This window comes from Thunnus albacares, chromosome 24, assembly GCF_914725855.1.
Source record: "Thunnus albacares chromosome 24, fThuAlb1.1, whole genome shotgun sequence".
Classification (NCBI taxonomy): Eukaryota; Metazoa; Chordata; class Actinopteri; order Scombriformes; family Scombridae; genus Thunnus; species Thunnus albacares.
The window spans coordinates 1,228,298-1,256,150 of NC_058129.1; the positions used below are offsets into that span (position 1 = coordinate 1,228,298).

General features: G+C 39.8%; 1 protein-coding gene across 3 annotated transcripts; it reads left to right on the forward strand.

Moving 5' to 3' along the window:
- The first annotated feature begins 8,052 nt into the window (after positions 1-8,052).
- sts (steroid sulfatase (microsomal), isozyme S) lies at positions 8,053-27,116 on the forward strand. Of its 3 annotated transcripts, none has more exons than XM_044344969.1 (10): positions 8,053-8,282; positions 10,342-10,508; positions 12,139-12,260; positions 12,602-12,724; positions 14,003-14,414; positions 14,653-14,789; positions 19,412-19,549; positions 22,986-23,145; positions 23,448-23,569; positions 25,996-27,116. In XM_044344969.1, exons 2-10 carry the CDS (start codon positions 10,360-10,362, stop codon positions 26,355-26,357), a joined length of 1,725 nt encoding a protein of 574 aa, XP_044200904.1. In that variant the 5' UTR covers positions 8,053-8,282; positions 10,342-10,359; the 3' UTR covers positions 26,358-27,116. The 3 variants fall into 3 exon arrangements, with proteins under 3 accessions (XP_044200904.1, XP_044200905.1, XP_044200906.1); XM_044344970.1 differs by having other exon boundaries at positions 8,053-8,213; XM_044344971.1 differs by having other exon boundaries at positions 8,053-8,177.
- Positions 27,117-27,853: the final 737 nt, after the last annotated feature.

The following is a 27,853-nucleotide window of genomic DNA, read 5'->3' on the forward strand; positions in this document are numbered from 1 at the left end:
CTCAGTATGTTACACTGTGATTGAATCATGCATCATTAATCATTAATCAGCATCCCCAATAATCCTTCAGATTGGACAATGCAAAGGGTAGCAACATTGCCCGTCCAGCTGGTTCAACTCTATAAAGTAGTGTGCTTGAAACTGCCTGTTTGGCTGTTTGAATTGAAGTGATATACTATTTTAGACCATGTCCACACTAAGCTGGCTGAATTCATAAACGTATCAGTTACTCTCCATTTTGTCCCTCTGTCCAGACTAAATTGTATTTTTCTCCCCTGAAAATGGAGCTTTTCCAAAACATCTTCCAGAGTGTGTAAATGTGAAAATGCTGGCTTGGCGTTGTAGCGTGTACAGGGAAAAAAGAGCTTTGTAGAAACGCTGCATATTGCTGCTATCATATTGCTGACTACTCTGACAGATGGTTTAGAGATAAATGTAGCTATCTATCACCTTTCTCTGTTGAAACTCTTCACTGAAATCTGCTCGCAATAAACTAAATGTCAGGAAGCAGCCACGGAAACACAAACGGTATATCGTTTCTTCTTCACTGGTTTTCTGTGGCTGGCTTGCTCGTCTGTCGTCCGCACATGCCCAGTAGGAGGAGAATGATCTGTTTTGGTGTTTTAATGTGGACGGAGGAATTTGCAGAAACAAGCTGAAACACCTGCTGTGACGGATGTTGTTTTTAATGTAGATTTAATGTAGATGTTGTGCCCCAATCAAAGAATCCACAGTCACTGCAGAAAAATATATATAACTTGAATGTCTTCTTTTTGTAATTTGGACTAAATATGTACACAAACACCACAAACACCAAATATGTATGATATTGATTTCTTAGCAAAAATTAATTTTAATTTCGTTTGGACTTTAAAGAATCTGCTTCGTGCTCCTGATATATTTATTCATAGTATTCTAGAGACAAACATGTAATGGTTCTTGATAAATCAAGCAGAGGAACCTCATAGATCCTTTTTAAAGGATACTGTAAGTTCGTTTTCAGCTTTCGGGCTCAATACAATACTGATGTGCCAATCTGGAGATAGGTCTTGGTCACTGTAACAATTCCTACTCTCCATACTGACCTTGAAGATATTCTCTTGGAATGTGACTACACTGTGAGAGATGAGGGGAAAAAACCATAGCCTTCCAAATTTCAGCTGAAGCTAATATGATGCTTCAGCAGTCTGAGTTAGCTAAATCGAGTTGGTCTCTTCGGCCAAAGTCTGTTTAGAATGATATTCCCTCAGGTTCAATCTTGGATAAGTTCTCATTCTTTTCTCAAGATAATTCTGAGAGTCAAACATTTCTCTCAGACATTCTGTAATTGGGATCATCTCTGCTGAATTCAAATCTTGTTGAAATTAAATTTCTCATCTTACTTGAATCCTCTTGAGGACCCCTTAGGGACCCCCAAGTCTTTTTTTTGAGGATCACTGATTTTCAGGTACAAATTCTGCAATGTTGGACTCAAACAACAGATGCCAGTATTTCTCTACACACAGCTGCTCTCTGAATTCATCAGAATACATCAGGTGCAGTACAAAAAGGATTTAGAAAGTGGAATTGAATAGCAAGGACAGCTGGCATTTATGTGGATAGAAATCATGCTGAGGCTCTGTATGACTGTGGCCATGAATTAGTAAGTTAGTTTGAATAGGTACAGAAGCTTACTGAGGCTTACTTGCTGATGGCTCTGTTACATAAACTGCAGTGGAAAAATCCACATGTAAAGATAAAAGATTAGAAGAAACTTTATCACTATTTTAAAACATCATACATGTTAAATACATATACAGTATTTACTGAAGTGAAGTTACATTTAAAAAGCAACCCTGAATTACAGGGTTATCAAGGTGTGCAAAAACAGCTAATGAGATAATATATTAGTGCAAATAAAGTTGGTACTGGTATATGTGTTCATCATTTAACTAAATATGTTTATTTTACACTATTTCGCAATCGTCTAAAACTGCTATACTTAATTTATATAGCAGTTCTCAAAAATCAATCTCAAACAAATTACAAACTGCTTTACAAAAGAAATCAACCATGAAATCCAAAAAAGTGCAATTTAACATGTGAAAAAAGATCAATTATAATAATATTTTTATAAATATAAAGAGCTTGCTTGCCTGATCTCCTCCAGCAGCTTGCTCCAGAGCTGACTGGTCTGGTCTCCTCTGGTTTTTAGCCTCAACCTGAGAATCACTAACAACCTGCCAGAGGATCTCAAGATGCATTCAGGTTCATACAGAGTTAGCAGACCAGAAGGAGCCACCCCATCCATATGTACCTTTATCATGATCGTTAAATCTTAAAATCTACTCTAAAACATACTGGGACCAATCTAGAGATTATATAGATAGAAGGAAGACAGCCAGCAAGTGTTTTTTTTTCTTTGTTTGTTTTTTTTAACACAAATTAAAGAACATACAAGAACTAGTATACATATATAGTATAACACAATATAAATGTTATCAAAATGAATGAAGAAAAAAGCTAAATAAAATATGAGGATCTTAATCACTAGGCATAGATATGAATAAAAAAAACCAGCAGGGTGCTGTTGACCAGCAGGGAGCTGGTGGAAACTATGCTACTGTTGGGCCAAAGAGAAAGAGAAGACAGGGGGAAGGCATGTCAGGAGGCAGCAGGAGAGGAGGAAGGGTAGGAGTGTGGAGGTGAGTTGGAACTTTGAATGTTAGCACTGTGACTGGTAAAGGGAGAGAGCTGGCTGATATGATGGAGAGAAGGCAGGAAGATATACTGTGTGTGCAAGAGACCAGGTGGAAGGGGAGTAAGGCCAGGAGCATCGGAGGTGGGTTCAAACTGTTCTAACATGGTGTGGATGGGAGGAGAAATGGGGTAGGTGTAATCCTGAAGGAAGAGTACAGACGGGAGGCATATTAAAGGAAAAACCAACATAAAATGTCTAAGGTGGTGGGCCAGCACATGCTGACAGAACAGCTTCAGTGCACCTAGGCATGATTCTACAAGTCTCTGGAACTCTACTGGAGGGATGGAACACCATTCTTCCAAAAGATATTCCCTCATTTGGTGTTTTGATGGTGTCAGATAGAGAAATGTGGAGGACAGATGCTGGTGGATTTTGTGAAAAGGATGGAATGGCTGTGGTGAATACGTATTTCAAGAAGAGGGAGGAGCACCAGGTGACATAAGAGTGGAGGAAGGTGCAGAAAAGTGTCTTATGCAGGAGGTGCAATCTGAAAGAGATTGGAGACTGCAAGGTGGTGGCAGGGGAGGATGTAGCGAGGCAGCATCAGATGGTGGTCTGTAGGATGACCTTGGAGACCAAGAAGAGAAAGAGCATGAAGGCAGAACCAAGGATAAAATGGTTGAAGTTGAAGAGGGCAGACTTTTGTGTAGAGTTCAGGTAGAAGTTAAGACAGGTGCTGGGTGGTAGTGAAGAATTGCTGGATGGCTGGGTAACTACTGCAGAAGTGGTGAGAGAGACAGCTAGGAAGGTACTTGGTGTGTCATCTAGACAGATGAAGGAAGACAAGGAGACTTGGTGGTGGAATGAGGAAGTACAGGAAAGTATACGGAAGAAGAGGTTGATGAAGAAGTGGGATATCGAGAGAGATCAAGAAAGTAGGAATACATGAGATGCAGCGTAAGATGAAGAGACAGGTGGCGAAGGATAAGGAAAAGGTGTATGGAGAGTTGTGTGAGAGGTTGGACACTAAGGAAGGAGAAGAGAACTTGTACTGGTTAGCCAGACAGAGGGACTGAGCTGGGAAGGATGTGCAGCAGGTTAGGGTGATGAAGGTTAGAGATGGAAATGTGCTGACTAGAGAGGAGAGTGTGTTGAGAAGATGGAGAGAGTACTTTGAGGGGCTGATGAATGAAGAAAATGAGAGAGAGAGACGGTTGGATGATGTGGGGATAATGAATCAGGTAGTGCAGTGGATTAGCAAGGAGGAAGTGAGGGCAGCTATGAAGACAATGAAAAGTGGAACGGCAGGTGGTCCAGATGACATACCTGTGTAGGCATGGAGATGTTGGAGATGGCAGTGGAGTTCTTATCTAGATTATTTAACACAATCTTGGAAAGTGAGAGGATACCTGATGAATGGAGAAGGTTACTGGTACCGATGAAGAATAAGGGTGATGTGCAGAGCTGTAGTAACTACAGAGGTATAAAGTTGATTGGGAAAGAGTTGTGGGAGCTAGGTTAAAAGGAGAGGTGATGATTGGTGAGCAGTGGTAGAATTTCATGCCAGGAAAGAACATTACAGATGTGATCTTTGCTTTGGAAATGTTGATAGAGAAGTACAGAGAAGGTCAGAAGGAGTTGCATTGTGTCTTTGGGGATCTATAGAAAGCATATGACAGGGTGCCGAGAGAGGAGGAAGTGTGGAGTGGCAGAGAAGTATAGAGTGGTGCAGGATATGTATGATGGCATTGTGACAGTGATGAGGTGTGCAGGTGGAGTGACGGATGGGTTCACGGCGGAGGTGAGATTACACCAAGGATCGGCTCTGAGCCCTTTCTTGTTTGCGATGGTGACGGACAGGTTGACGGATGAGATCAGGCAGGAGCCTCCGTGGACTATGATGTTCACGGATGACACTGTGATCTGTAGTGAGAGTAGGGAGCAGGGTTGAGAAGAGCCTGGAGAGGTGGAGGTATGCACTGGAGGGAAGAGGAATGAGTCAGTAGGAGCAAGACGTGAATACATGTGAATGAATGGGAGGGGATGTAATGGAGTAATGGAGAGTGCGGAAGAGAGGTGAAGAAGAGAGTGCAGGCAGGGTGGAGAAGAGTGTCAGGAGTGATGTGCGACAGAAGGGTAGCAGCGAGAGTGAAAGGGAAGATTTACAAGAGGGCAGAGAGACCAGCTATGTTGTATGGTTTGGAGGCGGTGGCACTGACAGGAGGCAGAGCTCAGGGTGGCAGAGTTGAAGATGCTAAGATTTTTATTGGGAGTGACAAGGATGGACAGGATTAGGGATGAGTATATTAGAGGGACAGCTCAGTTTTCACTGTTTGGAGACAAAGCAAGAGAGGCGAGATTGAGATGGTTTGAACATGTGTGGAGGAAAGATGATGGTTATAATAGGAGAGGGATGGTGAAGATGGAGCTGCCAGACAAGAGGAAAAGAGGAAGGCCAAAGAGGAGGTTTATGGATATGGTGAGGGAAGACATGCAGGTGGTTGGTGCGACAGAGGAAGATACAGAGGACAGGAAGAGATGGAGATGGATGATCCGCTGTGGCGACCCCTAACAGGAGGAGGAGGAGGAGGACGATGACGATGACAAGAAGGAGAAGAAGAAGAAGAAGAAGGATAATTGTAGAATTAATACTTTATTATTTGTTAGCGCCAGGAGGGAGCACTAACCCTTGTTCAATTTAATCAATGAATCAGTCTCATAATCAGAAGTTCTTGTCCCAGTCAGTGACCTTTGTTTATTGCAGCTAAAAGAAACAACCAAACAATTTTAGGATAAATGAACACGTTTATTAATAGCTAAACGTCTTGAGGATACATGATAAAGCATGAGATAATATACAGAAAATAATAAATAAAAAGAAAGTGAAATAAATAAATAGATAAATAAGGTCTATAAATGGTAATAAAATTAAAACTTTGTCTTCTTCTTTTTCTTCAGGAGTTTATCTCTTTAGTAGATAGTCATACACCTACGAAAATTATACTACTCTTCTTGTGTTTACATGACAAATAACATGATATAAGTTGCATAATGATTCGACATTTAATTTACATGAATTTCAGGTTTGCCTCAGATTTGCAGGGAGAAAGTCCTCCCTGAAGAAAGTCCTCAGGAATATGGATTAGTTTTATGGCTTTGGTGATAAGAGAGTCTGTGTTCCATTTAAGGCGGGAGTTGTTTTTCTCTGGTCCAAGTGGCCTTTAGGTTCAGTTCATGCTTTTAGTTCGGGCAGTAATTCAAATTGTTGGTCAGAAATCCTTCATTGGGATGTCTTTCTGAGTCTGCTGAATATCACTGATTAACCCCCACTTAGAGGGTTATAAAGACCAGTTCTGCATGCTGAGGGTGTGCTCTCACCAACCTGGAAATCAGGTGAGTCTGTCTCTTTCTTATTCTTAGGAATCAAAGATTGGTTAACGCAATTAACAAACAAGCGGTTGTCCTCCTACAGAAGGTTGCCAGTTCTATTCCCAGACCAGCAGACTAAATCCAGGTAGGGAAGGTGAGAGAGTCCTCAGCATTACTGAGTTGCCTTTGAGCAAGTCCTCAATCCCCAATTGGGGCTGCTCAGTGGCCAACAGATCAGACTGTGGTTATACATGTTGTTATAAAATGTTATAAATTGGTCTATTTTTAAATGAAAAGAGATCTTTTGAGCTCATTTGTCCCCATAATTATTTTACAGGTTTGGGACATTTTAATAATTTTATAGTAAGTTTTGTCCTTTTTTGGACTCAAAATAATTTGAGAGTTAGTTCATTCATAAGAAAGCTAGAGCAGAATTTAAATTACTTTAGAGTGTACAAAAATAACTGCATCCCCCTTCATCTCTTTGCTCTATAGCAGAGTTCAAGCTTGGTGAACTTTGGCCATTGATTTGTACCTTCCAAACATATTGCACATTGCTGCCAGTACACAGTGTTACAGTGACCCCTCAGCTGAACATCAAACAACGGAGGGAGGAGGTCTCAGTTCTCGAGGCTCAGTAAAAACAACAACCTATTCAGAGTCACAGACTTAAATGTGCATTTCTTACAATTCAATGAGGGATTAGGGCTGTTCCTGTGGAATTGAAAAGAGAATTAGAGTTCTCTTGCAGACTTTTAAAGTCACTTTCCATCAAGTCTGCAATGGTGCAGAATTAATTTGAGGGAATAAGCCACAATTCCTAATGCTGGAACGACAGGGGAAAATTGTAAAAAGATCAAATTTAGAAAATATTAAAAAATATTGCATGTTAAAATTTAATTAAATCTTTTTATGACAAATTCGGTTTCCATCAAATTCCATAAAATATTTTGAAAACATACAGACAAACATTCAATCCTAATAAATCACGTTCCTATAAAAATATAAAGCTCTGTCTCTGCCCAGGTAATGTGATGTCACCACTTGCTGTCCCCATCCTCATGAAGCATTTTAGCATTTTCTTGCACTCAGACATTGTATGAGCACACAGGTGATGTTAATTAAAGGATGGATTCACAATGTTTCAAGTCTGTCTTAAAAGGCACAGTCAGGAGCCCAAATGAACACTGAAACAAGTTTTTCTTGCTGTAATCATTCCTCTTGTTCATACTGACCATTAGAAGATCCCTTCATCATGCTCTTACAATGTAAGTGATGGGGGACAAAATCCACAGTCCTCCTTCTGTGCAAAAATGTATTTAAAAGTTTATTTGAAGCTAATATGAAGCCTCAGCATCAAATCAAGTTGACATCTTTCAATGTCAGTCTTTTTAGTGCCAAAGTTCCTCTTTTTGTTACTATACTTCCACCGCAGCTCAACGGGGAAACACTGTCCGAGGAAACACAAAGAGGGAATTTGATGCTAAAAAGACTGTAAATGTGTCAGATATCCACTTGATATGACTAACTCAGATTGCTGAAGACTCATATAAGCTTCACATCAACTTTTAAATGCATTTTTGCACTAAATGACTGTGTGGGCACACTGTGGATTTTGTCCCCATCACTTACATTGAAAGCACAATTGAAGGGGATCTTTTAATAGCCAGTTTGAACAGGAGGAATGATTACAGCCAGGAAGCTATTCAGTAAAGTCTGTGAGGGTCCAGTGCTGTATGTCAGCTTTGTTTTACTGGATTTTGGCTTTATGTTTCCTGAATTCAAATAGGTGTAAAATGCTTCAGTTTTATTGTATATGCTATATTTGTAATAATTTCTTGGTTCTTATTTTTATCTCTGCAACACGTCCATCAAGTTTAGTTTTGAAACTCTAGACCGGAAGTGAAGCGCTATATTTCGTCTGTGGATGAACAAGCTCACACTCGTTGTATCGCGAGATTCGCGGCTGACACTACCGCACTACTTCTGAAAGTTTGAATGACTACTACCTTCATGACGTCAGAGGAGCGGAAGGTAAACATGAACCACTCGAGCTTCCTCGTAAAACAGCGAACCAGAGGACAGGTTAATCTGCTGCTGCTGCTGCTGCTGCTGCTGCTTCTTCAAGGTCATCTGCTGCCATTCAACGCGAGTCATTTAAATTGTATTTATTTAACTTTTGCATTTTTATTATTATTTCACAAACACGTATACATATCGAAAGGGACACTATGTAAGTAAATTGTTACAAATGAAAATACAAAACGTACAAGCAAACATTAAAAAAAGCAGTACACCAATCCAGTATATTCAGGGCTCAACGCTAACTTTTAGAAGTGGCTGCCAGGCTGGCATCCAGGCATCAACTTTTGGTTGCCGAAAATGGTTGTCATATTAAGTCAGCTTATGTTTTGAGTAATTAAGATACTCTGCAGTCATACGTCAGCTTAATAATAAACATATGACATAAAATAATGTTTAAAGGCTTTATTACAGTAGCGAACAAAATTATTTGTAGTTTGTGTTTTATCTGATACTTTACAGAATTTGAGTTTTAAGTGTTTGAATTTTAATTATCAGTGTCCACCCTCAGTTCCTGGTATAGGGCCTTACAACATACCAGTAGTGCAGGTATTGTCATGTTCTTCACAGATCCCTCTAAAATGAATCCAGCAAGTCACTGGTTGCTTGCACATTCGTTTGTGATGTTGACGGATTAGTCGGACTTTTCACCCCACAGTCAAACTTAACCCATAAGAACCCATGGTGACACATGTGTCACCAACCTTTTCAATGTTCTGGAAAATTTCTTATACAGCTTTATCCTTGATTTTATCTCTATGAAGTCCCTAAGTGACATCTACTGAACATCCTGGTGCAGTCATGTGACAATGTGTGAATCTGTGTACCCATGACATCACTTCCAAACTGGCAGTGTGCCAAATGTGACAGAACTAGTTAATTTTAAAAAGCTTGTTTTTTGTTACTAAAGGTAGGTTTCAACCCATTTAACAATTCTGATGCTTTAATAAGATGTCCTGTATTACATTTAACCTGTTCTGACCACATTTCTTGAACAAACTGATATAAAACAAGTTAGGGAAACATCGTTATGACATATACAGATCTTTGACACTGTCCCTAAAACAGGTGCCAGTGTAAATATCACTAATGCAACAAATTTAAAAAACAGAAAAATGATTTATTTTGGGGAACATGTTTGCTGTTTGATGGTAACCAAAGGCCAAGCATTGGTTGCCACTTTCTCAAAATCGTTGCCAGTGGCAACCTGGCTGTCGAGCCCTGATATTAGTGCTGAAATGTCAATGAAACAGTCAGTTAATCTACAGTCCATCAATCAACGACATACAAACTGTGAAAGAAACCCTCAAAACTTCCACATGGTTAGATCTTTCCCATGTCTCATGTGACAAGTTAATTAAATATCTTTTAGCCTTTTAAAATAACCGGCAAATTGGTTGTCAATGAAAACAACCATTACTTGCAGCTCTACTAAGCATTTGATGGTTCCAGCCAGTCATTTGTGAGGATTTGCTGCTTTTCTTTGTCTTGTGAGGCGTTTTTCACTGTCAGCCCTCTTCTTCGTCTCTGGGCGGCATTCATTATGTGTCTGTTTAACTGACACAAGGCTGTTATCAAAACGCTTCCAAAAGCAAGATGCTGTGATGTTAGCTGTTCAGGATTCTCCATTTCCACTGTCCATTATGTTCTCTATCACCAGGATTTGTATTACAGCCATCGTCAGGTGTTCCTAAATCATTCTTCACTATCACACATATTTTCACTCACATAAGCTATAGCCTATAGACTACAGATCCATTTAAAATATGCCCAGATCGACCTTGATACAGTAGAATCAGCTCAGGACATTTCATCTACACCGTAATGCATCAAAATGAGCTCAATGCAGCAAATGAACATTGCAGTGTTTAATGGATCGTTCATGTCTGGCAGACACCTGATCTGATCTTTTTTTTTGACAATTCATAAACCATTTAGAAAAAATAATACCCCACTAAAAGTTGTCTTTGGAGTCACTCAGATGTAGAATTGAATGGTGTCTGTGAAAGTTTTATGTCATCCTGTGGTCACCTTTAATCATATAAGTGCAGTTGTCCATCATCAGCATAATCCACCAGCTCAACTGTGAGATGTGTTGATTTAAGAGCATCAACAGTGAGCTGGGAGGATTCCGGGATGAGGGGATGTCAATGGCTGCAAGTTGATCTATAAACTACAATTGTAAATATTTGATGTCTCTGCTCCTCCAGTGTTCCTGCTCTGACAACATGAAGTCCTGGTGGCTGCTGTCCTCTCTGCTGCTCTTGGAGGTGAGCTGTGTCTCTCTTCAGGAGAGCAACAAGCCCAATTTTGTCCTGATGATGGTGGATGACCTGGGAATTGGAGACTTGGGCTGCTATGGCAATAAAACACTGAGGTAAAGACACATTGAGCTGCTTTCTGTGGCTCTGTGCTGCTGGATGGCTTGAGTAAAGTTTTACTACTGATGAATCACAGCTGACAAGTTATTCACATGAATGGAACAACCTGTAATCATGCAGGCTATTAGTCTGAAAACTGTACACCTGTAAACAATGGATTTCTTTTTTTAAATCTATTTACCTCTTCCCAATTTGGAGCCAGTTGACTCCACCGTTGTCTTGGGGAGGGTGCAGACAGTTCCTGATGTCTCCCACCCACAAGCTAATGAATTACACCTGTGCTTTTTCCAACAAGTCATCCAAATTAAACGGCAAAATATGATCCATCCGGAATGACACATAGAAGCGTTTTCTGATCTGACACCTCTATTAGCAGGACAACATCATCATGGTTGAAAAATATCCAAGGATGTCTGAGGTTCAGTTCCAGCAGTGGACCTTTGTTGCATGTCACACCCCTAACACTAACCATGTTCCCTGTCCTTCTCTGCACTGTCAGCTTCCAAAAAAGGCAAAAAAGCGAAAAAAATAATCCTTAAAAAATAAAAATAAACATGCTTTATAATGTGACAATGCTATTGTTAAGGTTTGGTTAGATTTAGGCAAAAAAACTCCACTTGGTTACTGTTAGGGAAATGCTTTGCGTTAAAATAACTATTTAGTCACAATGGACAATTAAAAAAAAGGATAGTATCTTCTTTATTTCACACATTATTCTTCTTTGTCAAAACCTGGCTCTTACATTACCCACAATGCACCTCGACTCCATTCACTCAACTGTATAGATTGGTGTATATTATGCTAGTAGAGGCTAAAGTAGCCTTGAGCTGCTAGCCTCCAGCAGAGATGTCCACACTCCCAGATTTTCAAACTAGTAGTCTTCAGCCCCAACTGACACTGACAAAGCCACAATAATAATAGTGTGGTTACAGAATAGTAGTGGTCATGGTTAGAATAAACCAGTCATTTTCTTAGTGCCGAATTGCTATAGTTTGAGTCATAACTGAGTTGAATCTGAACATACAAACATGATAAACATATTTTTAGATTCAGAAGATATTATCTGTTCATCACTACTAAATATACATAAACCGCTTAGAAATCATAAATAACTATAAATCCTTAGAACTCCTTGCTCCAAACTTTTCCTTAAAGTAACAAAAACATGTGATCAACTTGCAGCAATTGATATTTAGAGCTGATGGCAAGAGTGGTGGCTGTATACTCCTTAAGACATGCTTGTCGGATGGTTGGAAAGCCCATTAAACCTTCTGAGAACAAGTTCTGAGTGACCATAAATCCAGCTTTAGTTACACATTCACAATTTGAGCTTGATGTACCTTTAAGTTTACAATTTTAATTGATTGTTAGTTTGACTCTCTCATTCAAATGTATGCCTGCATATTGTTATGGAACAGAGTTACTACTCCATCCACTGTTATGTATGGCGACCCTTTTCTCACTCACATTTAGTACTGTCAGAAGCTGTGTTGTTGTTCCTGAGGAACCATTGTTCTTCGTTTTGGATGATGAATTGTTCTTAAATTTAATTCAAAGCAGCATTAAGAAACAGTCTTTAAAAAATGTGAACCTGCCCTGTGACCGGATATGAATTATGTTTTATAGGACTCCCAATATTGACCAGTTGGCGCAGGAAGGAGTGAAGCTGACGCACCACATCGCTGCAGCCAGTCTCTGCACTCCCAGCAGGGCAGCATTCCTCACTGGGCGATACCCAATAAGATCAGGTCTGTTTAACACACCCATACAACAAACTTTTAGTGACTGACACAGTGTTTAATGTTGGTCTGCAGGCCACAGAGAACTGTTCAACAGTGTTACATTAAACTCATCTTTACTCCACTGCCTGAGGAGAGACATTTATTTAGAGACTGAATTATTGAACAGGAAAGATTTCCATGAGTCCAGTTCACATACACACAAAAGCCCTAATCAACAAATTTTAAGATAGATTTTAATATTTTTGACCTAAGTTCACACAGTCGTTTGAATTTGGAAGAAGAAGTAACAGATGTAATGTTTTTTTTGCGTTTTAATGATCAGTTTTCTTCACTTTCCTCTCTAACAGGTATAGCTGGGACTATAAAACTTGGTGTCTTTATATTTACTGCAGCATCTGGAGGTCTTCTGAGCAAAGAGGTGACCTTCGCCAAGATCGCCAAACAACAAGGCTATGAGACCGCTCTAATAGGTACACTGCAATTATCCTTCATTTCAGAAGTGTGGCTCTTACTGCTGATGGCAGCTTCTTATATATTTGCCATGCGTTAAAGATTTATGACTATGTTTATACACTGAGAAAAAAACCTGAATTACCAGTGTCTTTCCATGACATACAATAGGTTTATTGGCTATGGGATGTCCAGATAAGCTGACATTATGTGCCAATTGAAATATGATAAACCAGTGGACTTGCAGGGGAGAACCTGGGGTTTTGGTAATGTAGGGCTGCCCGCTAAAAGTCACTGAGTCAATGCATCAGTCAATAAGCCCCCGAGTCAACTCGCATTTTTTCAGTTGAATCGCTGCTTTTTTTTTTTGCCATGTTATTATACACAGACTAATGCAGGGTGACAGCATGATGGTCTGTAAACTTTTACAGATTGTTGACTCTAAATGACCCAAATACATAACTGTGATGGAAACAGAGGCAACGCAGAGCAGAGCCACTGTGTTCTCTGCTGTGACTCTTGACGCTTTCAGCTCCGATACAGTGAAGTCGGCTAAACTCCTGTTTAAACAGACACATACCAGCATCTCTGTCGTCTCCTCCTCTACTGTCCGGTGTGATCGACTCTTCAGCTGACAGTGCTGACAGTCAGCAGCCAATCAGGAGAGACGCTCCGTGCTGTGCTTGGATTTTATAACTGAACTAAAACCAGGACGCATACTTTATATTTCTCTGACTGTGGAAATCTGATGTCTTCACATCACAGATGATGAACGACAGCATTAAAACTTACTGGTAAAACATGAGACTCATGTAGCTGTTATAAGTTGTGTGCTGGGTAACTGGGTGGAGACATGAATAATATTTCTCATAGGAGGCTGTATTGAAGAAAGAAAATGAAACAAAAGTTATAATGTTTAGTATGTAGGCCTATAAGAATGAAATATACAGTATGTAATGAGATAAATATAGAGGACAATAGTCGATGCATTGGTGTCGAATCAGGGTTGACTGTGAGAATCCTGAATTGGGACAGCCCTACAATCCAAGCATCATTACAGAAGATGAACACCTGCTCTAGAAAACATCTGTTTTTTTCTGTGTACAGTAGTAATGTAGGAGCCAGGTTTTGACAAGGAAGAAGAATGTGTGGAATGAAAAAGATATCATCTCTGGTCCAGACGTACAGTTAAAAAACCTGCTCTCCACAGTTACTCTTTGAGCTAAATAAAATGACACTCTTATGGCTTATTCTTGGGGTTTCCTTTTCATTTTCTTTCTTTTTCCCCTGTTCTCCAGGGAAATGGCACCTGGGGCTTAACTGTGAGAGCAGCGACGATCACTGCCACCACCCCAGCGTCCACGGCTTTAACTATTTCTTCGGCATCCCTTTGACCAACATGCGGGACTGCCAGCCTGGCCACGGCACCGTGTTCCGGTTCCATAAATATTTACCATACAGGACAATGGGTATCACCCTGGTCACCGCGGCCTTACTCCACTACAGCGGCCTCATCACCATCAGAAGAGGGTTGATCCTGAGCCTGATGTCTCTGCTGGTCATGATCACAGCTCTGACAGTAGGATTCGTTAAAATCATCCCGTACTTAAACTGTGTACTGATGAGGGATCACAGAGTTGTGGAGCAGCCATTCAGATCTGAAAACCTGACTCAGAGGATGACTCATGAGGCAGTGGAATTCATAGAAAGGTACATGTCAAAATCAGTTAACACACAAAAAGTTATGGTCTTGTTTATGCTACACATAGCACCTCAGAGAGGATGCATTGTAAGGACGGCACATTTAGCAACAAGCAAAAAGCAGTTTCTTCAAATAGTAAGATAAAGCTGCACTCTTTGATCTGAAATGTCGCTTTAAAGAAAAGTATTAATTGCAGTATATTTATTGTCATGTTGGTAATATAACAAGTGTTTTCTGTTTTTGCAGGAACTCAGCGAAGCCTTTCCTGCTGTTTTTCTCCTTCCTGCAGGTACACACAGCCATGTTTGCTTCAGCACCATTCAGAGGAACAAGCCGCCATGGTATCTATGGGGATGCTGTTCATGAGGTGGACTGGAGTGTAGGTTAGTCTTACTTCTTCTCTTTATTCACTCAGAAGGGTCCCAGACTTTTGAAAGTGCGTGTAGTGTCATTTACGTGACACAAGATTAGCTTGTTGCCTCTGTGTCAACAAGCTAATCATCAGGATGCTAAAAACACAAGTTAATCACAGTTAATACAATGTTTGATTCATGCAGAACCACTTCCTTCAAAAACAAATGTCTCTCTGTCTATCCATGCAGATAGTTTGGCTTTTATCTGTCCAGGTTTTGAAATATATGTCTCTGAAATTTCTGACTCCACTGCAATTCAACTGAGGTGAATAGAATTGAGGTTGTGCCGATCACACAAGAGATCAGAGTCCCCATAAATAATAATAATACTGAACTTTATTTATATACTATAACAGAGTTATAAACTGCTTTACAATACTGTTTTTCCTTGTCAGTTACTTGAGAGGGGAGACAGACAGCCACTACAGCTGAGTATGATAGACTGAGACAACTGTCAGTCAAGCAAACTCAAACTTAAGCTCTATTTTGACCATAAGTTCCAGGTATTTTGTCCCTGTTGTGCATCCCGTTTGTGTTTCCGCCACATCTGAGGAACCAGGTCATGCACATTTGACCCATGAGGAATTAAAAAATGACAGCGGGTCTTGAAACGTAGCATTCACACATGAGGAAAAAAACAAAGACAGATTTGTCCTGTTGTTCTTTGTACTCACTGCTGCATGAGTTGGATGTAATGAGGAAGGAGAAATACAGAGATGGAAAATTAAACTGACACGTAAGAGCGTCTGTCTTCACAGCAAAACATCCGCATGTTTGATGGTTTTATTTCTGCTTTAGAACATAACGACATGAAACAATCAGAAAATAATGTTTTATTTCTCTCATTCATAGGATTTGTTCTTGTCACTCCCTCTCTTCTTTCACTCTCTAGCTCACTTGACCACCATTGCTCTCTCTCTCTCTCTCTCTCTCATGCTCTCAGTCCATTTGCAAACGTGGTGGGAAGCTGACAACAAAGCCTAACTTTACTTTTATTTTTAACAAACAAAGAGTCCTAAACTAGCCCTTAATTGATACTAGAGTATTTCCTTGTTTTATGAATGAAGAGGTATTTAAGTTGAAGCAGCTGCATGGTGTGTGTTTGACCAATCTGCAAACCCTGCCCCCAAAGTTCCTGCACTTTTGGAAAATAAAACCCCCCACCCCCCGAGCAGGCACTTTTTGGGGGGCAGAACAGTCTACCTAGAACTTCATTCAGACCTTGGTTCCTCTAGTGGAAACACAGCTAGAGGATCTAAAGGTTCTTAGTCCCTGTGGAAAGTCCCTGCATTTGAAATGTGGTTTTAAAGCCTTAACATCTCCTCAATGGAACAATGGTACTCAAAATTGCTGAAAAGACACATATTAGAAGAAGCTAAATTAATTATTGAGACCCTAACTATTTGTGGGAAGAAATCTTGACTATATATTTCAAGGTACAATTTTGCCTTTCGGTATTAAGTTGAAAACAGGTGGAGATTTTTCAAGAGATTAGTGATACTGCATTTTAAGATATCACCACACTGTTCATGTTAGTGGCTGCATGTAAGATTTTACTCTATATATTTTTTTAAATAGCCTATTTTTATTTTAGATATTTTATATGGTCTAAATCACTATGAGGTTTATAAAAATAACTCAGCAGAGGCAGGGATATATAGACCATCGCATCGCAAATCGCACCCTGATTGTGAGGATGTTAGCATGCTGATGTTAGCATTTAGCTCAAAGTACCACTGTGCCCTATGTGCAGTGTCACTGAGCTGCTAGCATTGCTGTAGACTCGTGTTAAAGTATCCATATGCAACTTTTCTGAATACTGGCCATATGTGGTTATGGACTGCCCCTTTCCCCTAACACAACAATCACAGCTCAACAAGAACTCGGTTTTCTCTTTTTTGTGGATTGATTAGATGATATTTAAATGTCAGTATGTTGGAATTGAAAGGGCCCTGTGGAACATTCTTGTAAACAAAAAGAGGTTTTAGGTGTATGATGCGAATTGGTTTAAAGATCAGTGGAACAGTGTGAAACAAGCGTGCACGTACATCCTTCTGCAGGTGAATGAGATAAACAAAATGGCTACTTGCTCATTAAAAAACTGCTCCATAGAGCCACTAGAGGGCAAAAACTCCACAGTGTACCTTTAATATTTGGTCCTGGTAATGCCAGTTCACCAACGCTGGGCAGCCTCGTCTAAACCCTGGTCGAGAGGACGAGGTCAGCTGATGTGGGTTGACCCAATCAAATGTCACTTGAGCCCTCATGTCACTGGCTAGCTGAAGTTAGCCAGTGGGCGAGTAGCTAACTTTAGCAGTAGCTAACATTTTTTATTGGTCCCTTAGTGTATTGACCTAAAAAAAACTTGTGAAAAAAATTGTGATTTAATTTTGTGCTTTGAGTTACACAGGCTTGCTTTAACTGCATTAGCTAGTCCTTTATTATAACAAGGTTTTGCTGAAATCATTTGGAGTAGGCTGACTGCTGTTCAGTCTCAAGGACAGTTTTCAGAACCCACAATGGACTGAATGTGGGGTACCGTTTCCTAATGCATGTCTAATTAGCCCAATTATTTTAGTTTGGGAAGTATTGTGTCAGCACAAAGGGGGAGGGCAATGTATTGTATGTAATTATTCTTAGAGTACTTAGACGGAAATACACCAATCTTAGAATCCTACTGGGGCTGTCATCAAGTAGTTGCTATTCCATTTACTCCCTGTGAAGTACAGCACCACACTCTACTATGCAACACAACATCACAGTCGGGTATGGTCACAAGTTCAACAGACTTGAACCATTCAACCCCAGGAAGACAACATTTTTCTTTTTTTCTGTACAAAACAAGTCTGAAATTGCTCCTCAAAGACCAACTTAACACAAAAAATGTTTGAGCTGTTAACACATCCATACACTGTAAATATTAATGTATTAAGGAGTGCAGCTAATATTGACATTTTTTAAGGTAATTTGACATAAGTGGGCAAAAATGTCTATGCCTCCAGCTATTGGAAGGCAGGTTCAGTTCTCCTTGTCATTCCTCATTTTGTAAACAAGCCAGCTGATGCTACTGAGCACAGCCTGACATACAGCCATGCCCACACAATCAACCCACTTTAAATGTGTGCAAAAGGTATGAACCATGGATGATGAAGAGGATTGGATACTGTATTCCAAAATGGGGCCCCATGCATTCCAATGAAAGTTGCTTAATGACAAAGTTCTTTAAGCTTCTGCATTTTTGGACTCTGCAGCTATACTTTTACTGGAATGTGTTTTATTTTTTACCATGTATTTGCATAGGAATGATATTTACCTTGTATATCTTTTGTTCATTTGAAATGTTGGCTACACATCTAACGCTTCACTCAAGATGGATTTAAAGGATAGGTTCGGGTAGTTAGGTTGCCCATATGAACGCTGAAAGAGGTTTTCCTGGCTGTAATCACTCCTCCTGTTCATACTGGCTATTAAAAGATTCACAGTCCTCCTTCTGTGCAAAAATGTATTTAAAAGTTTGTCTGAAGCTTATATGAGGCTTCAGCAGTCTGAGTTAGTCATATCAAGTGGATATCTGCCACATTTACAGTCTTAAGCATCAAATTCCCTCTTTGTGTTCCCTCTTGAGCTGCTGTGGAAGTATAGTAACAAAAAGAGGGACTTTGGCACTAAAGACTTAAGACTGAAACATTGATATCTACTTGATTTGACTCATTTGGACGCTGAGATAAACTTTTAGCTACATTTTTGCACAGAAGGAGGACTGTGAATTTCGCCCCCCATCACTTACATTGTGAGTGCATTATGAAGGGATCTTCTAATGGTCAGTATGAACAGGAGGAATGATTACAGCAAGAAAAACATGTTTCAATATTCATTTGGGCTCCTGACTGTTGTTTCAAGACAGACTTGAAAAATTGTGAACCTGCCCTTTAAACATATTTTGATTTGTAATTTTGTTGTGCAAGTGAGAAGAAGATATAAAGACCTCTAACTTTAGAAAGGAAAATCACAGCTCTTCCACATAGTTGTTTACACCTCATTTTCAGTTGGCCCCAGGCTCAGTACAATTCAGTAGATCTATTACATTATCCTCTTGATATATGGATATGACATTGAGAATGGAGGTGACAAAATTTGTCTGGTTGAAGTGTTTTTGGATCCTAACTTGTGAAAACCTCCTTGTGAACCCTGTTGATTCAGCATTTTCAATCTTTGCTTAGCTGCATTGGAGGAAAGTAACACAGAGAGGGAATTTTATACAAAACAGACAACATTTTGGAAGAGACCCTCTTTATTTGACTGGTGAGGTATTAGCTCCAGCTGAAAGAATGAGTTTAAAGCTTGAAGACGGTGGATTTTACCCCCTATCTCTTACATAGGAATTGTATTATTAAGGGATTATTTCACCTCCCATATGAATTGGAGGAATGATTACAGTGACCAGTAACTCTTTCAGTGTACATAGTGTACTGTATGGTTATGCCAGTATTGCTTTAAAATAGATTTGAAATAAATGTGAACCTGCCCTTTAAACTCACACTTCATTGTCTAATTTCAGTTCCAATGTGCTGTTATATTGTGTCTGTTCTCAGGTCAGATCATGCAGACTCTGGACAGGCTCAGTCTTAGAGAGAACACTCTAGTTTACCTGACTTCAGACCAGGGTGCTCACCTGGAGGAAATCTCTGCCACAGGGGAGGTTCACAGGGGCTGGAATGGAATATATAAAGGTAAAAAATACTTTCCCGTCTCTGTCTGTACATCAGGGACAGACAGCAGATATACAGTATGTCTTGTGATCTGAGATAATGACTGCAAGATGAACTGTCGTAATTTAACATGTGAATATACCTGAAATTTATATATGGTAAAAATGACTGATTAGGCTTTTAAATACACAAAACTGTATTAGATCTTTATCCCTCTCCCAAAATCAAAAACTCCTCACCAGCTGTCAGTCTCATAAATTGTCATCCCATAAACTTCCCATTGTTTAAATTGATTTTTTTAGTGTGATTCTAAAATATAACACAATAGTTCCCCAAAAAAGTCAGTTGGTCAAATGCAATGATCTCATCACTTCTTATGACCACCATTTTTTCCTGCTAACAGAAACCTGGCTATCTGATGGTGACAACATTCCTCTTGTGGAATGCTCCCCACCAGGTTACACTTTCCTAAATGAACCCAGAATAACCGGACGTGGGGGTGGTTTAGCAGTGTCATATAAAAATAGCTTAAAGTGATCTAGATCTGATCTGGGTTCATTCTCTTCTTTTGGAATTTTGCTTTTTATTTTGAAAGGGTCAACAAAAAATCTTTGTATTTTAGTATATACGCCACCCAAGTCCACTGTTTTATAGAACAATTTTCCAAACTTTTATCTATTGTTATTACCTGAATATGATAATATTCAGACTCAAGATGATTTTAATGTACATGTATGCTGCCCTGAGAATCCCCCTAGCTTCAGAGTTTTTAAGTGTGATAGATTCTTTTAATCTTGTTCGGGCCCCAACTGAAGCTTCACTCAATAAGGGCCACATCCTTGACCTGGTTTTTCTTCTGGTTGTTTACTGAATAACGTGTTATGTAGAGAAAATTGGGTTTTCTGACCATAAACTCATTTTGTTTAAAACTAATTTTCCAGCACTATGAGATGTGATACACAAGTCACTTGCTCTTGTTTTTTCAATTCATTCTCAGCAGGTACATTTTGCCAAGCCCTTGTCTCTTTTGACCTCTAGCTCTGCTCTGCTCGGTATCTTAAATTCTTTTCATTCCCCTTGTGTAAATATTTTAGACAATGTTGCTCCTGTTAGGTATAAAAAGCCTAAAATGCCATCTCAGCCTTGGCTTAATGATGAAATCTAAAGAGCAATTGTCATAAAGCAGAATGCAAATGTAGGGCTGCAGAAGTTTCCACTCACCAGGCTGAGGGATCTCATGAAAAAAATTTTAACTTGGAAGTTAAAATTGCACGTACTAATTATTTCTCGGATCTTATAGCTAAACATAAACATGACTCCAGGCGCCTCTTTGATATTACCAGCCACATCACAAACCCTCCCCCAGTTTTCATTTGAGCCCTCATTTGATAAATGTGAAGCGTTTTTTATCATTTTTCTCTAATAAGGTTAAAGCTGTTATGAATGCAATTACCCCACCCTCTCAAACTCTCCCTGACCTTTGCAATAAAATACTTTGCACCCTGCCAGCATTTAAATTAGTCACCACTAAGCATTTAACCAGTGTCATTACTAAAATGAAATCATCCCCCTGTTCACTGGACATTCTTCTAACTCGCTTCTTTAAAGAATATCAATTCCTCACTTTCATCCCATCAAGTGCCTGATTATTTTAAATCAGCTACAGTTCAATCACTTCTCAAAAAGCCACCTCTGGACACATCCGTTTTAAATAACTTCTGCCCAATAAACTAAACTTCCCTTTTTTGGCCAAGGTCTTGGAAAATAGTTGCTGAGCAGCCCATTGATCATATGAATGGCAACAGACTCTTTGATAAATTTCAGTCGGGTTTAAGGGTGGGCCATAGCACTGAGACAGCACTTCTTTGAGTTCTTAATGATAACCTTTTAGCAGCTGGTAATGGTAAAACATCTGTTGCTTTTACATCTTACTGCAGCTTTTGATACAGTTGCCAATGTGATTTTAATTGAACATCTTAAGCATTGGGTAGGTATATCAGGTACAGTTTTTATTCCCATTTTTATTATAGGAAATTCTATGTGGCCATTGGTGACTTTCAATCCTCCACCTTTCATTTCTCCTGTGGAGTGCCTCAAGGCTCTGTCCTTGGCCCTTTATTTTTCTCCATTGATATGTAACCTCTAGGTCAAATCTTTCAGAATTACCATATCAGTTTACGTTTTTATGTGGATGACTCCCAGATCTATTTCTCGTTTGACTACAACAACACAACTGGTGAAAATACAATCCTGTATTACAAATGTTAAAAACTGGCTCCCTCAAAACTTTCTTCTGTTAAACTCAGATAAATCAGGAGCCATTATCATAGGTCCAGACTCCTCCAGCTCCTCCTTCCCCTCCCACTTAAGTTCTCTATCCTCTTGAATCAAATGCAGTGTCTGGGTGTTATCTTTGACAACAAACTTAACTTTGACAAGTGAAGTCAGTTGTACAGTTGTGCTTTCTGCGCCTTCGAAATATCTCGAAGTTTAGATATTTTATTTGCTAAAATCTGGAAACTGTCATTCATGGTGTCATTACTACATCCTGCTTAGATTACCGCAACTCACTGTATTCCTGTCTCAATACAACCTCTCCATAAATAAAGTTATTATAATTATTAGTATTATTATTGTTATTATTATAATGTGTGGTGCAGAAAAATCCCCAGTCAGGACCGGAACATTCACTTTGAGGAAACTGGTTTGGATGCTACTATATTGGAAATTAGGCTAATATTAACAGCTCTTTCCTGATCTCTATTGGAGTGTGGTAAGTTCTCAACTCCAGCCAAACTCATTAAATCAAAACATTTTGTCCTCTAAAAGAGAAATATACTTTTTGAAGGGTCAGTTGCTACCCTTACAATTAATTAATTCCAATTAAAACCCAAAGAATCTTTTAGAGCACAGCAGGTCAGCTGAACCTGCAAAACATCTGTCTTAAGGCAAGCATCAATTCAACATGGTGAATAAAGAGAAAAAAATGAATGAATGCATGAATATAAATACTTTCAAGGAAATTCCTTTGGAAACTGACCAAACCTAACTTTCCATGACCCCATGACCCTTTCACACACCTGTAAAATAGTTAGTAAAGTGTTACCAAACTCCCTGTGTGATGAAGCTAAAAATCATGAATAAAAACTACAGGATTGGTTTGTCCTAAAAGAGACAGCAGCAATTTTAAGACTGACTGCCAGACAAAGGTTCGCAGTATGGACTCAGATTTGATATAATCCTGCTGTTTGGACTCAGCAGACCTGATTCAAAGAGCAGTGAGAGGCAGCCACTGTCTGCTATGCTCTTTTATCTCTGCAAGTGGCCAGTCTTAAGTAGCAAGTTGTTCCTTTAGTTACCAAACCAGTGCTGTTTCTACACCAGAACCCAGCTGAGTTATGGTAGCTGGGTGAGAAGGGCTCTCATGACTTTGTGTTCTTTTCATTCCTCTGAGCAGCAGGGAAGTCCACAAATTGGGAAGGAGGGATCCGGGTCCCGGGAATTCTGAGTTGGCCTGGGAAAATCCCCGGTGGCAGGCAGGTGGACGAGCCCACCAGCAACATGGACCTGTTTCCTACAGTGGTGCGGCTGAGTGGAGCCACAGTCCCGGAGGACAGGTGAGGCTGCACAGCAGTGAGACAGCACTCCTTCCACATGTCAGTCAAAACTAGTGCAGCCCGGAAATCTAGGTCACATTTAAAGAAGGGAGAGTCTCTCACACACTGGGCTCACTGTCAGTGTGCTGCAGGATCTGAGCACAGCAAACATGTTTGCTAATGAAGAGAGGGGTATTAAGGTAATCCAGAGGCTTTGATCAGAGGGTTTCAGCAGCCATTGTGATGAGCACAGTAATGAGCAGCTGAATGTGTTTGCCTTTCATAGATGATTAACTGTTGAATTCCTGTCCTCTGGTCTGCAGGGAGATAGATGGTCATGACATCATGGATTTGCTTCAGGGGAGAGTTGAGAGGTCGAAGCACGAGTTTCTGTTCCACTACTGCAATGCCTACTTAAACGCGGTCAGATGGCACCCCCAAAACAGTAAGTCCAAACAGTTATCAAATCAGGTGTGCAAATATCTCCCACATCTAGTGAATGAACTGTGCATATACATATATATACCAAGTATAAGAACTATACCATCAAATTCAGCAGAAGAAAGGCTAACGTGCGTTTGATTTGTTGCATTAAAAGTGTTTCTGTTCAGAAGCTCACTCTCAAACCTTCAGATGTTGGATCATCCTTAAAGCACACCAGCATAGATGGTGGATTATATATCTGCAGCAACATCTGACTCTGCAAAGTTTTCGTTTTTTTTCAATAGCAGAAAGAAAAACTCGCCGTGTTGACTTAAGCGATGACAGTTAGCTCAGAGTCTGACAGGATGCTGATGTGAAGTAGACAGCCAATGTGAAATGCTTGCTCCTCTCCCTTCTCACCGGGCCCTAGTTAGTGTTCTTGTGTTAAATCACTAATTTCAGTCTAATGTTTCTGTTAATTTATCAGACAAATAATGGAATCTGGGTTTCAGTTGGGTGGTTTGTGTTTCACAGTGTTATATTTTGTTGAAGGGCTTCAGTCCTGCTGTGATTCTTTTTGAGAGTTTTGTGATGGTTGGGCAGATGGTCTTCTTAATCAGTGATGGTGACAACAGGTGTGTATCATTACCTGCTATAAGCAGTGAGTCACAGCTCTGTCAAGTTGAAGAAGCAAGGATAAAACTGTTCTGTAGTGAATGACATTCTGTTTGATTCGCTGCACCCATAGCTGTGCATATGTGACTTTGTATCAGTATAGCTCACCCTGTGGTCACCTGAGTAGATGGTATGTTCTAATTAGGTGAGGCTGAGAAGGTAGAAGGCCCGTCACTGGTCGATGAGATGGATTAGGGAACAGGGGAGGTGGCAGCTTGCTGTGAGGCTGCAGATTTTGTTTGTTTTTTTGCTTCAGCTTAAGTTATTTGTGTTATACTCCAGCCTGCAGACCTGCATCATTAGCCTCTCTTTAAAAGATTCCAGTGCCAAATAACATAATCTGCCCTTTATATGCGCTGGCGGCGCTACAACCAAACATATACTGCCTGCCTCAAGGCAAGACGTTGGATTTAGTGGTTTCAAGATTATTATAATTGTGAAAAGGTTGCTCCTCTCTTTTTTCACTACAACCTGGTTCCCAATATCACCAGTGTTTTTGTGTGTTAAATCATTAAATTCAGTCCAGTGTTTCAATTAATTATTCAGTCATGTTGTACAAATAAGAAAATAGAAGTTTCAAGGTTATGTTGTTGATGAAGTGCTTCCTGCTGTGATAATGTGTGTTTTTTTTTTGAGAGTTTTGTGATGTGTGATGGTCAGGCAGATCATCTGCTTGATCAGTGATAGTGAAAACATGTATGCATCATTAGGTCCTCTAAGCAGTGAATGACTCTGCACTGTCAAGTTTAGAGGACGAGTCAAACTGTTGTGTAGCAGATGACATTCTGTTAAACTTGGTGCACTCATAGCTGTGCATGTGTGCACATAGATAAACTGTGAGTATCAGCAGTAACAAAAATCCTATATTAATGTTTGTTTGTTGTTGTTATATACTTTGAAAGCTTCGTGCCAGTCTATTTTACCCTGTGGTAACCTGAGCAGATGGTAGGTTCCAGTTAGGTGGAACAGCAAACACTGTAATTATGTCCATTTCTCTCAAAGGAAATCTCTGGAATGCATTTGCTCATATTTACTACTCAACTTCATACCACAAACACAAAAAAGAGGGAATTTCATACTAAACAGACTGTAACAGTGAAAGATACCGACTTGATTTAGCTAACTCAGACTGCTAAAGCCTCATTTTAACTTCAGCCAAATTTGGAATGCATATTTGAACAGAACAGAAGGGCTGTAGAGTTTGTCCCTCATCTCTTAGAGTGTAGTTGCAAGGAAATAGCTTCAAGGCCAGTAGAGAGAGTAGGAATTGTACCTATTTCCACATACACATATGGGCACATCAGTACTGCGTTAAGACTTGAAAAAACCTGAACCTTCACTGTGCAGATTGACGCATGTTCAGTTTGACATAGAGGGCTGTTGTCATGGTCACCTGTTGAAGTTTTTCTGTGCTCTGATAAAATCTGAGGTTAAAACATACACATACGAGCTGATTTTGTGACATCACAACTAGATTGGAGCCAATCGTGGTCTAATATGCAAATTATATACAGTAAGTGTGACATGGAAACTTGAAGCTTCCACGGCACATACAATGAAAATGGACTTTACAGTGAAGTAGGAGACATTTTTGAAGTTGTTGGAGTTCACTTTTTCCTGTTTCATTAATTAGTTTCTAAATGCCACCTTTTTTGCAATTACTCTTGCATACAGACCTGCTCCTTTAAGTTTTCCAGCACCAAACAACATCTTCTGCCCTTGATGTTGGATGACAGCACTACAATAACTGAGATTTTATTTATATTTGTTCAGGTAGCGCAGTGTGGAAAGCATTTTACTTCACACCAAACTTCTACCCAGAGAATGAGACGGCCTGCTTCCACACACATGTCTGCTTCTGCACATCAAACTATGTGACTTACCACAATCCTCCGCTGCTCTTTGACCTCTCGAGGGACCCTTCAGAGAGCACGCCACTGACTCCTGACACTGAGCCAGACTTTTACTCTATCCTGGCGGTGATGGAGGAGGCTGTGGAGAGGCATCGGAGCTCGGTGAAGCCTGTGGATAGCCAGATATCTGGAGGGAATGTGATGTGGAAACCGTGGCTGCAGCCCTGCTGCTCCACACTCAGCCAGCTCTGTCAGTGCCAGCAGGACCTGCTCAGTGGTTAATACTGACTGAAACTGAGCTCCATCTGTGACCTCAGCACTCCAGACTTGACTCCATGAGACAACTGCTGTCCAGCAGCAGGTTGCAACTTCAGTGGTATTTTCATTACTCTTTAAAAGTGGGGGAGACACTGGTAATCATAGTGAGGAGAGCAGTCATAAAGTGAAAGTAGTCATTTGCACAAAAAATCATAAAATGGGAAGAAAATACAACAGTGGAGGTGAAGGAAGCGTCTTTCAAATTCAAATAAGCTTAATTGGATGGTGTCTGAAAGGCGGTGTAACTGTCAATGGCACTTTGCATCCCTTCTGTCCAAACAGCACATTAGAACATATTTATAGTGTTGGTAGTGCTAAAGAAGCCAAGTGAGAGAAACAGAGTAGTTCACAAATGAAGGAATAGTTCAACATTTTGAATACACACATTGACTGTCTTTCCAAGAATGAGATGAGAAGATAAATATTAATCTCATATCTTTATGTTCATCTGCTCCTGTGTTCTACTAAGATGAAAAATCAGAAGCTAAAAAGGGGAGATTTATATTTTAACATTTTTTGGTTTCATGATAACGCCCCCTAGTTTTGCATTAATTTGACAGCATACCATTAATTATCCATCTATGTAGATGGAGACCTTATTTCAAAATAGCAAATCAAATCTTTACATGAAGCAGAAACATGGTGTTTTAATATAGGCAGAGCAGACGGTCACACTGAGCCTGATTGCATCCTGCTACACAAGAGCCACAGATTCTGAACAACCCACATTAGCTTTCCTGCTAAAGTCTCCTTCTTATCTAACTTACAAACATGAACACACATCTTGTCCTGCACCTTAGCTTGAACGAGCAACCAAACAAACATTCACTGGGGAAAAGTTAGCAAATGTTAGCAGGCTAGATTAGATGCTGGTTAGATGCTGGTGTGGTTCTTGCTCTTTAGTACCACTGCTAACAACTGTCTGTCCGCCCATGACTTATAGCTACAGCATTAGTTTGTTTACTTTGTCTCTTGTTCTCTGCGGTGTATTGCCAGGTGTGTGTCTGTCCAATTACTTTTGAACTGCAAGACTTTGGGCACTATGTGTTAAAAGGTCTATATCTCTCACACAGTTCTTTCTATATTGATGTAAACTTACTCAAATTGAAGCTGAGACTTAAATGTTTTATCCATTATTTTATTTCTAACTGAATGTGCTGAAACACAGAGCCTGAAGAACAAAAATGTGTAGCTGTGCAAATACTGACTTTCAGGACTGTAGATACAAATTCAAAGGGGGAAATCTTCCTAATCATTTCAGGTCTTATTTTATAACTCAGATACACTTTGATTCAACCAGATAATTACTCTTCATCTTGTTAGTTTTAATAGACACAGGTGACAAATTGAAGGAAAACTGAATGGTCTGAATGCTTCACCCCTACAGTGAGGGGATCTGGTGGCTCTGTTATGCTTTGGGGGGCATTTTGCTGGCATGGTTTGGGTCCACTTGTCCCCTT

Coding starts and splice junctions, on each gene's coding strand:
- sts (XM_044344969.1), top strand. CDS start 10,360: ATGAAGTCCTGGTGGCTGCTGTCCTCTCTGCTGCTCTTGGAGGTGAGC. Junction 10,509..12,138: donor TATGGCAATAAAACACTGAG/GTAAAGACACAT, acceptor TATGTTTTATAG/GACTCCCAATATTGACCAGT. Junction 14,415..14,652: donor GCAGTGGAATTCATAGAAAG/GTACATGTCAAA, acceptor CTGTTTTTGCAG/GAACTCAGCGAAGCCTTTCC.